This window comes from Telopea speciosissima, chromosome 5 (genome assembly GCF_018873765.1).
Source record: "Telopea speciosissima isolate NSW1024214 ecotype Mountain lineage chromosome 5, Tspe_v1, whole genome shotgun sequence".
NCBI lineage: Eukaryota > Viridiplantae > Streptophyta > Magnoliopsida > Proteales > Proteaceae > Telopea > Telopea speciosissima.
Genome location: NC_057920.1, coordinates 1030922 through 1046262, shown reverse-complemented (window position 1 = coordinate 1046262; position 15341 = coordinate 1030922). Strand labels below are relative to the sequence as shown.

Below are 15341 nucleotides of genomic sequence, written 5' to 3'. Positions count from 1 at the left end.
ATTTTTACTAACAACAATAATCAATGGCGGGCTATGATTGATCTACCATTTTAACTTTCCTTTGAAATTTTAACTAAAAATTAAAGTGGATTTTTGTGGTGAATTCCATTGGTTGGAAGAGACTAAACCCTAGATGCACCTGTATTTTACATTCAAAACGACAAATTATTAGATGCTATCCCATCGAATTCATTTACCCAAAAAAAAAAAAATCCCATCGAATTCTATACCTTAAAAAAGCCTTTAAACTTTGTAACCCCAAGAAAAGTATAACTTATGAATGAACCACAGAATCCTAGATGGCCCACCGAGGAAGGGATTTTCTTATGACCTAATAAACATCTGCTATGAAGCAACTCAATGAAGCTCAAAATGGATAAGTAGACCCAATGACCTTACTTGCATGTCAAATTTCAACCTAAATAAACTAATAAAAAAGGATATGATGAATGCCGAGATATAGGAGGGTACATGATTGAATTTAGGCTTGAAATTTGACATGACCAGATAGGTTACTCGAGAAACCCTTCAAACTTGGATCATGATAGAACCTTTTGCCCTTGCTAAGTCTCACATATTCAATTTAATCAAAATGGATTTCTATGGCTAACATTTATTACATTTATATCTCATGGGAAAAGAAGCATTCGCTGTCCTTGTGTAGATTTCAATATACCTTTTTCACATAATAATCAATGGAACTCACATATATTTTTTTTCTCATATTTTAATCATGTAGACCTCATATGAATGATACCATTTTCCAGACCTTGATTGGTGTACATTGCCCTCGTAAGGAAACCCTCCCCTTTATTTTATCGAGTCAAATTGAAACAAAATGCAGTAAAAAAGAATAATAAATGAAAGAAAACCAAGGAGTTTTGCTTTAGATGGCCCCTTGCTTTTTTTTTTTTTTTTTTTTTTAATGATGTTTGCCACGTTCCAATGCTCCAGTTCCATCTTATCCTCTATCCAGTCATAAAAAACAAACAACAAAAAGAAGCATCTACGAATGTTCTCCCACACTATTTTAATTCCCCCAATCCGATATTAGGGGCCATCCGGATTCCTGTATTGGTTTAGTACATATCCTTACCTGCACTAGTCATCCTTTCTCACATCTTTGATGAAACGACATTCTTTGATAAAGAGAGAGTTCATTTAGATTGAATTGGATAGACACCAGGTTCAATGTAATGTCTTCCCTTAATTTTTTTTTTTTTAATTTTTAAATTTACATATTGAAATTAATCAATTAAAGATCTTTAAAATGACATAAATTGCTTTTCTAATTAAATGTTTTTTTTTCATAAGGGGCGTTATTCTCAGTGCCACAGCGGCACAGCACAGGCTGCGCCCAGGCACATGGGGGTGGGCGCAATGACCACCCGGTCCCCCTGAGTGGCAGGCCCATGTGCCTGGGCGCAGCCTGCGCTGCGGCACAGAGAACATTCTCCCTAGTATTTAATCATGAATTGATTTGAATTCCCTACTAACATTATAAAGGGAGAGGGATCTTTGAACAAGGGACATAGAAAGGCACACCAATGAGGTGCAACAATCTGGTATCGTATATGGGAAGGCAACATGATCATTTCATATAAAGAGGAGAGAGATAAACACATAGGTGCTACCGTGCTAGCGTACCCTGTCCTATTATTAAATATAGAGAATATTTTCAAACTTATTTTTAAAGATGACAGTACCATACATGTTGGCCATTTGGCCAATGAATTACACATGGAGCCATACCAATGGATTCCCATCTATCCAACAGATAGAAAACCCAAATAATTAATCAACAAGACAGAAAATGGGCCAGGTACCCAAGTCCCTTTCTCCTCTTACTTCAGAAGAGTAAGATCTTATCACCTAGAAGAAGGAAAACACACACAACACAAAGCATCTATATCCCCCTATCCCTAGAGGGCACTATAATTTAATAAAATATTAGATCGGTTGAATCAGTCAAAACCGATCTCAATTCCAGACATTTTGAAGCTGCCGAGTCTAGGGTTTTTGGGGACCGGATCACTGGGTTTAACTATTTAAGGGTCGACTCTAGGGTTTTTTGTACCGATCCCAATCCAATCCGAATCAGAATCGAATGGGATCAATTTGACCCTAATTCTGGGTTTAAGATCCTTGGAGCACAGTCTGCATATGAGATGACAGGTGGGTTATCGTGTTCCTATCATTCTACATATATTTTAAGCTATGTAATATCGTATCTAAGCGGCACTTCAGAAACCCAGCAGTGGAGTTTGGAAGTTAAGAAAAGGTATTCCATGGATGAATTCCCCTTGTTCATCACCTTTGGCATTTATCTTCTTATAACATCTCTCTTCCTGAACATTGGTGACTTCTTGTTGCTTTACAATGTGGGTTTCTCCCAAGGACACAAAGCATATATGGATTCCAAGAGTTCCCGTTTGGATTACTTAAACTTGTTTGGAACTGATGCTTGAATCCATCTTTATCTTTATATGAATAATGTGAGAAAGCAAAACTTCACTCCAAGGATTAGAGGCTTCAGTCAACAGATTTCGCAAGTTACCCACATTAAGCAATATAGGTGTGAAAACTCCATATTGCACTTTTATTTTTTTGGTTGGGGGGGGGAGGGGGGATTTAGAATAAGGGAGAGGGATCTCAGGGAAGCAATACAGGGAGCACACCAATGAAGTACAACAAAATGGTATCATATATAGGAGAGCAGTAATGTCAGTTCATATGAGATGAGAGATAGACACAAAGGTGCTAGCATACCCTGCCTAGCAGTTCAAAGAACCTTCGGCCTTAGAATAAAACCTCTACTCACCCGTTCTGAAAAGTTTTCCTTAGAAAGTTAAGAAATTAATGCTTTCACCAAATGAACTCCCTTAAACTATTTATTCATGCTCTCATGGTGACTTCTCAAAACGACCATTTCCAATGAAGATCTTACGGATTAAAATGCTCTAGGAAACCAACATGAGAAGGTTTCACTCAAGATGACAACCAAAAACAGTATGCTTGTGCAAAGATTGGTACAGGAGAATACAAAACCAAACAATTCTCTGTTTTACCAGCAAAATCCAAAAGATTATTTGAAGATGCTACGACTTAGTTTTCTAGTGCATCCAGGGCATCCCCAAGGAAATGTTATAGGTCATCTGAACATGGTTTGCAACTTTTAAGACATTAAAGAAAATCGTTTCAACTTCATTAGATGTGCAACTTTCAGTTCAGGATCAATACACCAGCAGAAGAGAAAGTTTATCACCCAGTACATAAGGAAGTGAGTGGTTTTGTCATTGACCTCCCTTAAGCCCATCCACCTTACTGGAGAAAAAGTTATGGGCATGGTAAAAAATTATTTCGGAATTCTGCCGCATTCAAATGCAGGAAGCTAATGTTCATTCAAGTTTACTGTCTATATTTCAACAAGAAAAACTTATTGTAAGCTTAAATTGCTATTTCTTCTTTTTTTCCTCTGACAAGCTAAAGGCACTGTCTTCTCTCCAAACTTCAATCAAGGCCCAACATTTTCATTCTTCAATTCTTTCCCAACAGCCCTACCAGGCCTCAAGAATCTATATATACCCTTCACTGCTCTCTGGATAGAACATCACTTTATACATCCCTACACACAGTAGTTCGTGCTTGTTACTTCTCCAACAATTTAGAAACTAAATTCGCAGCCACAAGGAGATTATAGTGATTGAGCTTGTGTTCAAGATTGCTAATTTTTATCTTTGCTTTTTATTTATTTCTTTTAGTTCTTAGTTTAACTCATGCTTTGCTGGTGTGTTTTAATTGGAACAAAATTTGTGCATATTTTAGTTTAGTTGTAGTTAATTTTGAATTTTCTACATTGTCCTTCGTTTTTACTTACTCCATTTCATTTTCTATCATTTTACTTCAATTTCACAAGCTAAAATCAAAATGATTGTAGTATTAAGTACCAACAACAACAACTCAGCCTTATCCCAACTTAATGGGGTCGGCTACATGGATCCAAACAAAACAACATAGGGTGAACTGAGATCTAAACAAAAAGGGGAATGAAGAGAATCAAGAGATGGGGAAAAGAGATGAGATATTAAAAAGGAAAATGACAAATGAAAGATGAAAGATGAAAAATGAAAGTAAGAGGAAAGAGGCACAGCCCAGCAAGTCAGGAGAATCTCATTCTCAGCTAAATGGGATCTGCTACATGTACTATTAAGTACCATGGATGGTTTTTGGAGTTTTATCTTCAATTTCTTAGTACTTTCCAGAGATTATTATCTGTGTTTTCCCAGTAGTTTGTTTTACTAGACCTCTCTCTCTCATTCTATAATCTATACATCCATTCCTGTTTAGTTTGGTGTTGGAATCTTCACATAAAGATAAAACCCATCTCGTCTGTTTTTTCCGAGTAGTTTTTTTACTAGTCTTCTCTCTCGTTCTACACATCCATTCCTGTTTAGGTTGGTGCTGGAAATTTCACATAGAGATAAAATCCGTCTCGTTTTTTAATTTAAAGCATGTATATTATTTGTTTTTTATAATTGAGTTTTTCTTTACATTGCAGTGGAGGAACTCAACTAATCCAATATCTGAGGTCAGATTCCCATAGGCTTGTTTTACCTTTTTTTGGTTCTACTGTATCATAAAGTCATTTTTTGGTTATTGTTCTTTCTTTTGCTACATTTTTGCAGTATTAGCTTTTTCGTCATTTATTCTCCATATATATGATGGGTAAGACCATACCTGAGTTAGGACTATTTAGTTTCATACTTTCATTACCTTGCCATGCATTATTAAGATGTCCATGCATTGTTCATATTTGTATATTCAGGTTTTTCAATTTTTTTAGTTTAGTTGCACTTGATATGTTCAGGTTATTTCACATAGTTGTATATTCATATTTTCCTCCTGGTTCTAGTGAGGATATCATGATGGCACATTTGCTGGAATTTAATTGATATTTTATGGGCTTTGGTCACTTCATGTAAAATTCATGGATGGAAAAACCCACAGCCTCAAACCTTCCATTCATGTAATTTTCAGTTTTGAATTCAACTTTTAATAAGATCAGTTACTTTTAGAGTCTTTTTTGGGCCTCTACCCTAATCTAGGAGGGATATTAAATGATGAAGTCCACTTAGAAACCTGTGGAATTTACGCTTTCATTAGCAGAAACATTGGTAAACTGGACGAGAGCAGTAGATTTGGGTTTCAGATTTATTACTTTGGGAAAAGAAATATGATACTGGACAGTAACAAATTCCCAAATTTAACATAAATGTGGCTCCCACCCAAGCCATGTCCCAAGCATCCTTCCGTTTATTTTGACAACCCCAGTTTAGCCACCAGTCATGATGGGAATGGGGTCTAGATTCAAGTGTTGTACCTCAGGCCTGAGAAACGATATTGTGTGGCAGAACTTTATAAGGGTTCAGTATTCCACTGGGGTCCAACAACTTCTTGATGGAAGCCATTAATTTCACCTGAACAAAACAGCTCACATAAGGCAACCTATATAAATTCGAAAAAAATTCATGAAATAAAATTCACTGAAAGATACCAACAGCTAAAACACAAGTTTGAAGTAATTTCTAAACTCTGAGAATGTTTCAAGTGAGCTTTTATTCACTGTGTTGAAGTCAATGTGAGCAGTTTTGTAACAGAAATTATGACACTATATCCTGAAATTCTTCAAGAAACCAGAAGAAATGACAATAAAATTGCAGAGACCAGCATGGGAAACAGACTAGGGCTATCATATATCTTTGGCAGAAATCACTAAACATAAAGTAGGTTAAAAAGGACCAGAGGCATTATAACCTCCCATGAATGATAATATTCCAGTCAATGAACTTATCATCAGCAACATTCAGGCAGAAGGGTTTACATGAAACACTTACAGTTTCAGGCGACTTGCTATAGTGAATCACATTAGCTTTCATCAGTCCAACGCCATGCTCTGCACTGATACTTCCTCGGCGCTTAGATGTCCATTCATAGACAAAAGGTTCAATTTGGTCTAAAACCTGTGGCATTTAAGCGTAGTTAAATAAGGAACTAGTGGGAAATTCTTCAGAATAAATAGGGATCTTTCAAGGAGTAGGAAAAGGAAACTACCGCATCATCATACTCAGGAATTGAGACATTCAGATGCAAGTTACCATCTCCAAGGTGACCATATCCCACTACGTTGGCTGATTGACCTGGAAATTATGTGTCAAAAAAAGGGACTCAAATCAATGAATTTGAACCCATTCATTTGCGATAATATTGATGCCTCAAATTTGATTCTGGAATAAAGTTTTTCCACATGGATGGGTTTCTTCAATTAAAAACCTTAAATAAGACCAGAGTAATTGATGGAACACTATAACATGACAATATGATCAATTACCGAGTCGAAGTCGCATTTCCTCAACAAGACTGTACATTTCTTCAACAGGCAATGACAAATCATATTTATAGACAGCCCCAGCCCTTCCCAGTGCTTCTGGTATACCCTATAACAATATAGGAAATGTTCATTAAGGCCACTTGTTTGCAAGAGCACAATAAATAAATACCAACTCTTTATGTGTCCCCATGGTTCAAATAATTATTTTATACTAGTTAATTGTTTTTGTCAAATAACATTATTATAGTAATAAGTCACAATAGTAATGTAAAAATTGACAATAACAAGAATGATCATTAAAACCACTATACAAATTCATAGCAACAACCACTTGTTGCCTACCCAGTAAAACCCCTTATACTAAGGGGAAAAATAAGAAAAGAAAGAAACTCAACCATTGGATTTAAATCTAATCCAGTGGCTTTGAATACAAAACATAAATTCACTTGCGAACCCAAATTGCCTTGAAAAACCATACATATACAATGCCAATACAATTATTTTAAGTATATTTTTTATAAAAAATACTCAAGAAGCACCTCTCCAATTCATCCACCCTACTCGAATTCTATGGGAAACATCTTTGCCTACCATTCCCTCCTAATTGATGATAGACAAATGAAAATTGTAGCTCTATGATGTTATCTTTTTAGTCAATTTTAGCTTCTTTGTTTCTACTCCTCTAGTTCCCTAAATTTGCACTCCATATGCTTTATTTTTGTCTTGTTAATCCTAAAATTTTATAATTCTAAAGCATTCCTTTATAATTCTAACTGGGCATTTGACTCCTATTAGGCCCATCAATCAAAACTATAACACCAGAGGCTTTTACTTGGTGCAATGGTAAAAACCTCAGGCTGCCAGCGTGAAGACATGGATTCAAGTGTTGAGAGTGGCCACTTTGGCCAAAAATTCCAAAGGTTAAGATCATCTCCAGTCCTTCCCTTTAAGACCCTGCAAAAGTGGGACTTGGACCAGGTTATGGCTCTACAGTAAAAGCTATATCATCAACAGATAGCCAGAGGAAAAGAAAGCAAAAGCGGTTCCTGTAGTAGTGGCAAGCAAAATGGCAGCAGTGTCTCTTTAGTCAAAGCTACATCATCAACAGATAGCATACACTATCAGAATTTATCCAATTAATGTCTAATCGACTCCCACAACAAAGCAAAAAGGATCATGCCCAATGCTGACCCTTGATCTAAATCTACTGTTATTAGAGACATAGTCATGTCTCCTCCAATTTATCTAATACCAGTTACAGCTTCATCATAGATATAATTAATTACATTAATATATCAACTTGAAACCCTCTGTGGAATGCACCACATGGTCATCATGAGCAGCTCATTTTCTTTAATTCGATAAAGACCATTTGGATATCCTTCTTCACTCTGACTTTCTTTATCACTTGATTAAATAACTCCAGTCTTAATCTCTTCCCCAGAATATATCCAAATTGATTTTGTGATACTCTAGTTCCATGTATTAAATTTGTTCTCAATCACTTACCTAACGCTTTATAATAAATCTGATGAGCTTATCCCACAATAGTTGGTGCACTTCCAAGTTCCAACCATTCATCTAGCATATTTTTAGCTGTCATCTTGTTGAATAACTTAATTAACCAGGACAATCCACTATCTTCCATGATTTCTGATTCTTAAGCAGGGTTTTTTTTTTTTTTTTTTTTTTTTTGGTGAATAAAAAAGTCATTACCAAAACCCCAGAGGGGAGAACTACACAAGCCTCAAGCCCTAGGAAAGCGGGTCAAGAGGCCGGAGAAGAGAGACATCCAAATCCCAGGATACAACAATATGCCTGTTCCTTGGGGAATCTAACTATGGGGGAGCATATGAAGCCTAGAGCTGACATTGAAGAAGATGGCTTTCCAAATCAAGTCAATGGAACGAGAGTTCGAGGCCCATCTTCGAAGATTCTGCTCCATCCATATGTGTGTAATAGCAGCCCCAAACACAAGTTTACCAGCGGTGTCACAGATAGAGCTGCCTGAAAAGGTCAGATCCAGCCAGAGCCACTCTAGAGCGAAGGGTAGGGGTCTCCTACTGCGGGGCCAAATGGAGTCGAGGGCTTTTAACAATTATTAAAAATAATCCTTATGTTAGGAGTAAGGGGGAGGAATCATGAATAGAGCTAGCGTCAGCTCTCTATTCACGATTCCTCTTGTAGGGGTATTTGTGTCTCTGCTGTTTTATTATTCCAAAACCTATTTTAATATACTGTTTTGGGGGCAGTCAAACTAACGGCTGAAGCTCCTAATTGTACAGCAGCTCTTCTTCTTCCTCCTCTCTTCTTCTTCTCTACAAATATTACATGGTACCAGAGCAAGGACTGTAGGAGTCGATCCACCATCCTTAATCCTTCTCTGTTCCCTGTGTTTTACTTTGAACAAACTTGCGGTTTGAAGACCTAGAGGTTTGGGGCTTCCCGTGATATTATCTTGAAGGGGATGTAGCACCCTTTGCTGCAGTTTTGTGGATTTATTTGAGACTAGTTCATGTCAATATAGAGGAACTAGGTCTCAGCTTGGGGTATGTATAAAGGGTGAGATCGATTCAGGTACTGTTTGGGATTTGAATCTGGATCGAGTTATTGGTGGTGTATTGATTTTTGTTGCTGGCTGGTGTATTGATTCATCCACGAAAATCAATTTCAGAAATTTTTTCCGTGATTGATTGTGATATTAATTAAGAATGGGTGATGCAAAGACTACTGTGACTGAACTGTCCTCCTCTTCTCATCGCATTACCAAAAGAAACTTGAAGGGATTTCTAATTTTCAGCAATGGATAAAGGTGGTTCAATTGGCCTTGACGGGGCGTGATCAACAGGATCGTCTAACAAAGTCAAAGCCTGAAGGAGACAACATGGGATACGGTAGATGCAAGAATATTGAGTCAGATGTTGAACTCAATGGATAATCAGATTGCAGACCTGGTTACTCACATTGACACGGTGAAGGATTTATGGGAATACTTGAATGTCCTCTATTCTGGGAAGGACAGCTTGTCTCGGATTTATGACCTGTCCCAAGCTTTTTCTAAAGTGGATTAGAAGACTCTGACTGTAACCCAATATTTTGCGGAATTCAAGCGACTATATGAGGAGCTGAATTCCATTCTTCCTATCACGTCTGATGTGAAAGAGATGCAGCAACAGCGAGAGCAGCTGGCTGTTATGGTATTTTTGGGTGGACTTCAAAAAGAATTTGAGCCAGTACGGTCTCAAATCCTCGGTGGGGATAGAGTCACCACACTTCCAGAATCTTTTTCTGGACTTTTACGGGTTTCCCGTGAGAGCAGCCAAGATTCCACCCATGGTAATGAGAGTTCAGCACTTGCAGCCTTTCCCAACCGTGGGTCCAGTGGTGGGAAAGGTACGGGTAACAGTGGAGGTGACCGTGGTCGTGGGTCAGGGAACAGTAAAGCCCCCATGTTTAGCACTTCAGAGACTTCGGGACAGGTAAGCACTTGTCATCATTGTGGCAAAGTGGGTCACATTCAGCGTTTTTGCTGGAAGCTTCATGGTAAACCACCTCAGTTTGCAAATTCAGCCAGCAGTGATCCGGTGGTTACCCCTCCTTCTAAGCCTGAGGGTAAAACAGTGACTATGTCTGATGAAGATTATGAGCGATTCACTCAATTTCAAAATTCTCAGTCATCTCAGTTCTCCACTGCTACACTAGTTCAGCCAGGTAATGCTATTGCATGCCTATCATCTACTTCTCGTCCCAGGATCATTGCTTTAGGTGCTTTGGACCATATGACTGGAGCATCAGGTATTTTTTCTTCATTTCGTGAGTCTTCTTCCAATGTTGTGTTAGTCGATGGATCTCTTGCTAAAGTTCGGGGTACAGGCACCATGCAAATTACCCCCTCTTTGTCGTTGTCCTTAGTTTCTTACTTGCCCAAATTTCCTTTTAATTTATTATCTGTTCAAAAATTTACCAAAGCTAACAATTGTCCTATTACCTTTTTTCCTGATTATTGTGAGTTTCAGGATCTCCAGTCGAGGAAGACGATTGGTAGAGGTCGCGTATCTGGGAACTGTATCTTCTTGACGACACATCCACTGTGGCATGTTCGAGTGTGGCACTTCCTCATCAGATTCATTGTCGTTTGGGTCATCCTTCGTTGCAAAGTTTGAAGCTTTTAGATAGTCGGTTTTAGTCCTTGTCTAGTTTACAGTGTGAGTCTTGTTAGTTTGGGAAACTTCACCGTGTAAGTTATCCCCCTCGAGTCAATAAACGGGTTGTTCAACCCTTTTCTTTAGTTCATTCTGATGTGTGGAGTCCGTGTCCTGTTACTTCTATGCTGGGTTCTCGTTACTTTGTTACTTTTGTAGATGACTTTTCCAAAGTTACCTGGATTTATTTAATGAAAGATCGTTCTGAATTGTTTTCCATTTTCTGTACTTTTGTGCTTGAAATTCAGAATCAATTTACTACTTCTTTGAAAGTTCTTCGAAGTGACAATGCAAAAGAATATTTTTCTGCTCCCTTTAATGAGTTTATGGTTCAGCATGGGATCATTCATCAGTCCTCCTGTGCGGATACACTTCATCAAAATGGTGTAGCCGAAAGGAAGAACAGACATTTGATGGAAGTTACTCGATCTCTTTTATTTGAGATGAAAGTGGCTAAAAATTTTTGGGCTGATGCTGTTTTGACTACGCGTTATCTTATTAACCGCATGCCTTCTTCTGTTTTGAGTGGTGGTATTCCATATTCTTTGTTGTTCCCTTCACATCCATTGTTTGTCTTACCACCACGTGTATTTGGGTGCGTTTGTTTTATTCGGGATCATCGTCCTAGTCGCTCTAAGTTGGATCATAGAGCTCTTAAATGTCTTTTCGTGGGGTATTCTAAGACCCAAAAGGGTTACCGTTGTTATTCTTTTGATTTAAGAAAATACTTTGTTACCGTTGATGTCTCCTTCTTTGAATCTACTCCATTTGTTGCATCCTCGCTGCCTGCTTCAGAGTTGGACGATGATCTACCTCTTTATGTTGTCAATACTTCTTCTCCTGTGCAGGATCCTTTGCCTCATGTGCCACCTCCAACACAACCATTGGCTGTTTTTCGCCGTCGCCCACCCGATGAACCGACCCATCGCATTACACCTATGGAGAGATACAGTACCCAGGCAGCACCATCTCCCACGTCCTCCTCGCCTTCAGATCCCCCTCCAAGTAATTCCTCCTCGGCAACTGTACCTCCTATTTCTGATCTTGATGTTCCTATTGCTACCTCTCCGAACCCAACACCCTATAAATCGTTTTGTGTCCTATGCTCATTTGTCCTCTTCTTTTGTTGCTTGTTTGTCTACTATTGACAGTTATCCTATTCCTAAGTCGGTGGTAGAGGCCTTGGCTCATCCTGGGTGGAGGGCTGCCATGACTGAGGAGTTATCTACTCTGAAGGAAAATCAGACATGGGATCTTGTTTCTTTACCCTCTGGTAAGTCTGCTATTGGTTGTCGCTGGATATTTGTGGTGAAGGTTAATCCTGATGGGTCTGTGGCTCGGTTGAAGGCCCGTCTTGTTGCTAAAGGCTATGCCCAGGTCTATGGTGTGGACTATCTGGATACTTTCTCTCCGGTTGCAAAACTTACTTCTGTCCGCATTTTGATTTCATTGGCTGCTATACATTACTGGCCTTTGCTTCAGCTAGATGTCAAGAATGCATTCTTGCATGGGGACCTCCTTGAGGAGGTGTATATGGAGCAACCTCCTGGTTTTGTTGCTCAGGGGGAGTCTGGTAAGAGTTGAGGAAATCTTTGTATGGGTTGAAACAGTCACCGCGAAGGTGGTTTGGCCGTTTTACAGATGTTGTGCTGGAATTTGGTTTGACTCGATCTGAGAGTGATCACCAGTGTTTTTCAGGCAATCAGATGTAGGGAAGATATTTTTGGTAGTTTATGTAGATGATATTGTTATTACAGGGGAAGACTCTTCAGGTATTGAGAGCTTGAAGACATATTTGGGACAGCAATTCCAAACTAAAGACCTGGGACAACTGAAGTATTTCTTGGGTATTGAGGTAGCTCAATCAAGGAAAAGGATTTCACTCTCACAGCGAAAGTATGTGCTTGACTTACTTTCAGAGACAGGATTACTTGGATCTAGGCCTTTGGATACTCCTATGGATCCTAATGTGAAACTTGTGGCAGAGGATGGGGATGTTCTGGATGATCCAGAAAAGTATCGAAGGCTTGTAGGGAAACTCAACTATTTGACTGTGACTAGACCTGACATCTCTTTTCCTGTCAGTGTGCTGAGTCAATTTATGTCCGCCCCTCAGACAGCTCATTTGGAGGCAGTTATAAGGGTATTGCGACATAATAAGAAGGATCCAGGGCGTGGTCTCTTATACTCTAATCATGGCCATAGAAGGATTGATGGATTTACTGATGCGGATTGGGCAGGATCTCCTATTGATCGAAAGTTTACTTCGGGCTATTGTGTCTTTGTTGGAGGGAACCTAGCTTCATGGAAAAGCAAGAAACAGACTGTGGTAGCTCGATCTAGTGCAGAGTCGGAGTATCGGGCTATGGCTCATGGCACTTGTGAACTAATGTGGATTAAACAGTTGATGGCTGAACTTGGATTTGGTGATGATTCTCCTATGCTGTTGTGGTGTGACAGTCAGGCTGCTATTCATATTTCTGAGAATCCTGTGTTTCATGAGAGAATGAAACACATTGAGGTTGATTGTCATTTTGTTCGTGAGAAGCTGCAGCAAGGGATTATTTCTCCTCGTCATATTCGCACTAGGGAACAACTTGCTGATTTGTTCACCAAGCCTTTGGGAAGTATGAGAGTAAATTATATTTGTACCAAGCTGGGCATGATTAACATCTATACTCCAGCTTGAGGGGGAGTGTCAGGAGTAAAGGGGAGGAATCGTGAATAGAGCTAGCATCAGCTCTCTATTCACGATTCCTCTTGTAGGGGTATTTTTGTCTCTGCTGTTTTATTATTCCAAAACCTATTTTAATATACTGTTTTGGGGGCAGTCAAACTAATGGCTGAAGCTCCTAATTGTGCAGCGGCTCTTCTTCCTCCTCTTCTCTTCTTCTTCTTCTCTACAAATATTACACCTTGCATCTCTCTAAATCTCCCTATCCACCACTCAATTTCTTCGATCCTCAATGTTAATGCATTTAATATGATCCTACTCTTTATTCAATGTAAGATGTGCCCAATAAAGCTCAAGTACCTTGTGGACCCCACTTTGTATTCATGTACAGGTCCAGTCCATTGTTCAATGGCAACAAAGGCTCAATTACATGGAAAATTTGGTTTGGTGTGATTATTTTTGTTTTGATTTGTTTAATTTAAATTTCCCTTAAATTTTACGGTCAAAGGCTTTGTTGTAATTTTTCCATGTTGGTCTGGTTCACAGTAAGCTTTTTTATTTTGTCCAATGTTCAATTGGGTTCTATTTTAAGTCAAGGTTCCACTTGGTTTAATATTTTGTCTGGTTTGATTTTCAGACAGCACTAGTGCAGTTCAGATTAGGACATAATGGGGAACAATTACACAAAAGGGAGAAGCCACATAGCCCATTATTCACCATTCGATGATTAAATGAAAAGAAAAAGAGTTATGCTGCAAGGTTACCAGTCCCATAGATATTTCCATGTTGCCTTGATAATCTTCAAGTTCCAGCACAACTCTAGCAGTATAACATACTCTACTGTTATACTCTACTATTTTCCTTCAATCTCATACTCCGGTTAATCTGATCTATTCTTACAATTGGCCGCTGTTTTATCTTCAGTTCTCCAAATCTTCAAGCCTTCACATTGTGTTTCCTTCTTAGGAAGTTAATATTATCCAACCCACTAAATTCTTGTCACTATCTTATATGTACTACTTAGTTTCTCATTTGCTAAGTCCACATGACTAAAATGGTAAAACTACTTTAGATAGAGAACTATTATAAAAATTCACACATGATGTATGAGCAAATCAGCCTACAGAACCAAATGATTTTAAAAGCAAACTGACTGAGCCTGCCTAACATACCAGGGTTATTTTCAAGCAAGGTAAATCTGTACCAAACCATGCATACCAATGACCAGCTAACATGGTCCTAATCTCTTGTGCATTTACAGATATACAATGATCAATGTATAAGAACCTAACCAAGTGGCTTTTGAGGCCAAAGTAGGAGAATTTGGACCTTGGTTGTAAGCTAGGGAACTTGATTTCATTTTAGTGAGACAATAGTACAAAGATCAATGCATCTATGATTTTCTTCACTTCTCTAGGAGCTTGATTTCAGTCAGGCAGTTATCTGAAGGAGAATAATTCCATCTGATTATTTGACAAACAACCATCTATAAATTTCTAAAGAATGACCAAATTAGGTACTCAGGTGTTCATATCCTTCAGTATTTTCCATATGATGCACTATGTCATTCTTTACTTTGATTAGAACATGCTCTTTCATGTAGACATCAGGTATGAAGTCAAAATGTGAAAATACATGTTCCCTCCAAACTCCACAAGAGAAATGTCTCCACTAAGTTTTCAACTTTAGAGTATAAAATAGAGAAATTAATGGGCTAGGACCTCACGGATACGCCAGAATGAGGATGCTTGGTTTATATCTTGTGCTACAACGCCATCCAATATCAAACCACCTTCCATGGACCGTAGTAGGAATGCTTCAAGCTTCTCTCTGAAAAAACATAAAAGTAAAATATCTTAAGAAACCAAGACATGATTTACTAATAACAAATATGGCATAAAAATGTTTGACCATAGTAGAAATTCATAAGGTTCGTGGTATCAAGGATTCCAGGGACTTTGGATTGGTTTTAGACTTTAAGGACCAGGCCGGATTGAGAGCCTAACATGCACAAGATTGTATCTCTCTCTCTCTCTCTCTCTCTCTCAGGGACTTTGGATCGGTTTTAGACTTTAAG

At 38.5% G+C, this 15341-nt stretch overlaps 1 protein-coding gene and 1 long non-coding RNA gene across 2 annotated transcripts in view; one reads left to right on the top strand and one right to left on the bottom strand.

Moving 5' to 3' along the window:
- Positions 1-5202: 5202 nt before the first annotated feature.
- Positions 5203-15341, bottom strand: part of LOC122661966 (D-2-hydroxyglutarate dehydrogenase, mitochondrial) — a 43723-nt gene continuing 33584 nt past the window's right edge. Inside the window, exons 11-15 of the mRNA XM_043857493.1 lie at positions 14986-15094; positions 6389-6494; positions 6112-6197; positions 5895-6020; positions 5203-5477 (exon numbers count right to left, since the gene is read on the bottom strand). Coding sequence (XP_043713428.1) covers positions 5382-5477; positions 5895-6020; positions 6112-6197; positions 6389-6494; positions 14986-15094 — 523 coding nt within the window. The 3' untranslated portion in view covers positions 5203-5381. The remainder of the gene's footprint in view (positions 5478-5894; positions 6021-6111; positions 6198-6388; positions 6495-14985; positions 15095-15341) is intronic.
- The window catches only part of LOC122661967, a 27935-nt gene continuing 19056 nt past the window's right edge, over positions 6463-15341 (top strand). Inside the window, exon 1 of the long non-coding RNA XR_006332947.1 lies at positions 6463-6602. This is a non-coding gene — a long non-coding RNA (uncharacterized LOC122661967). The remainder of the gene's footprint in view (positions 6603-15341) is intronic.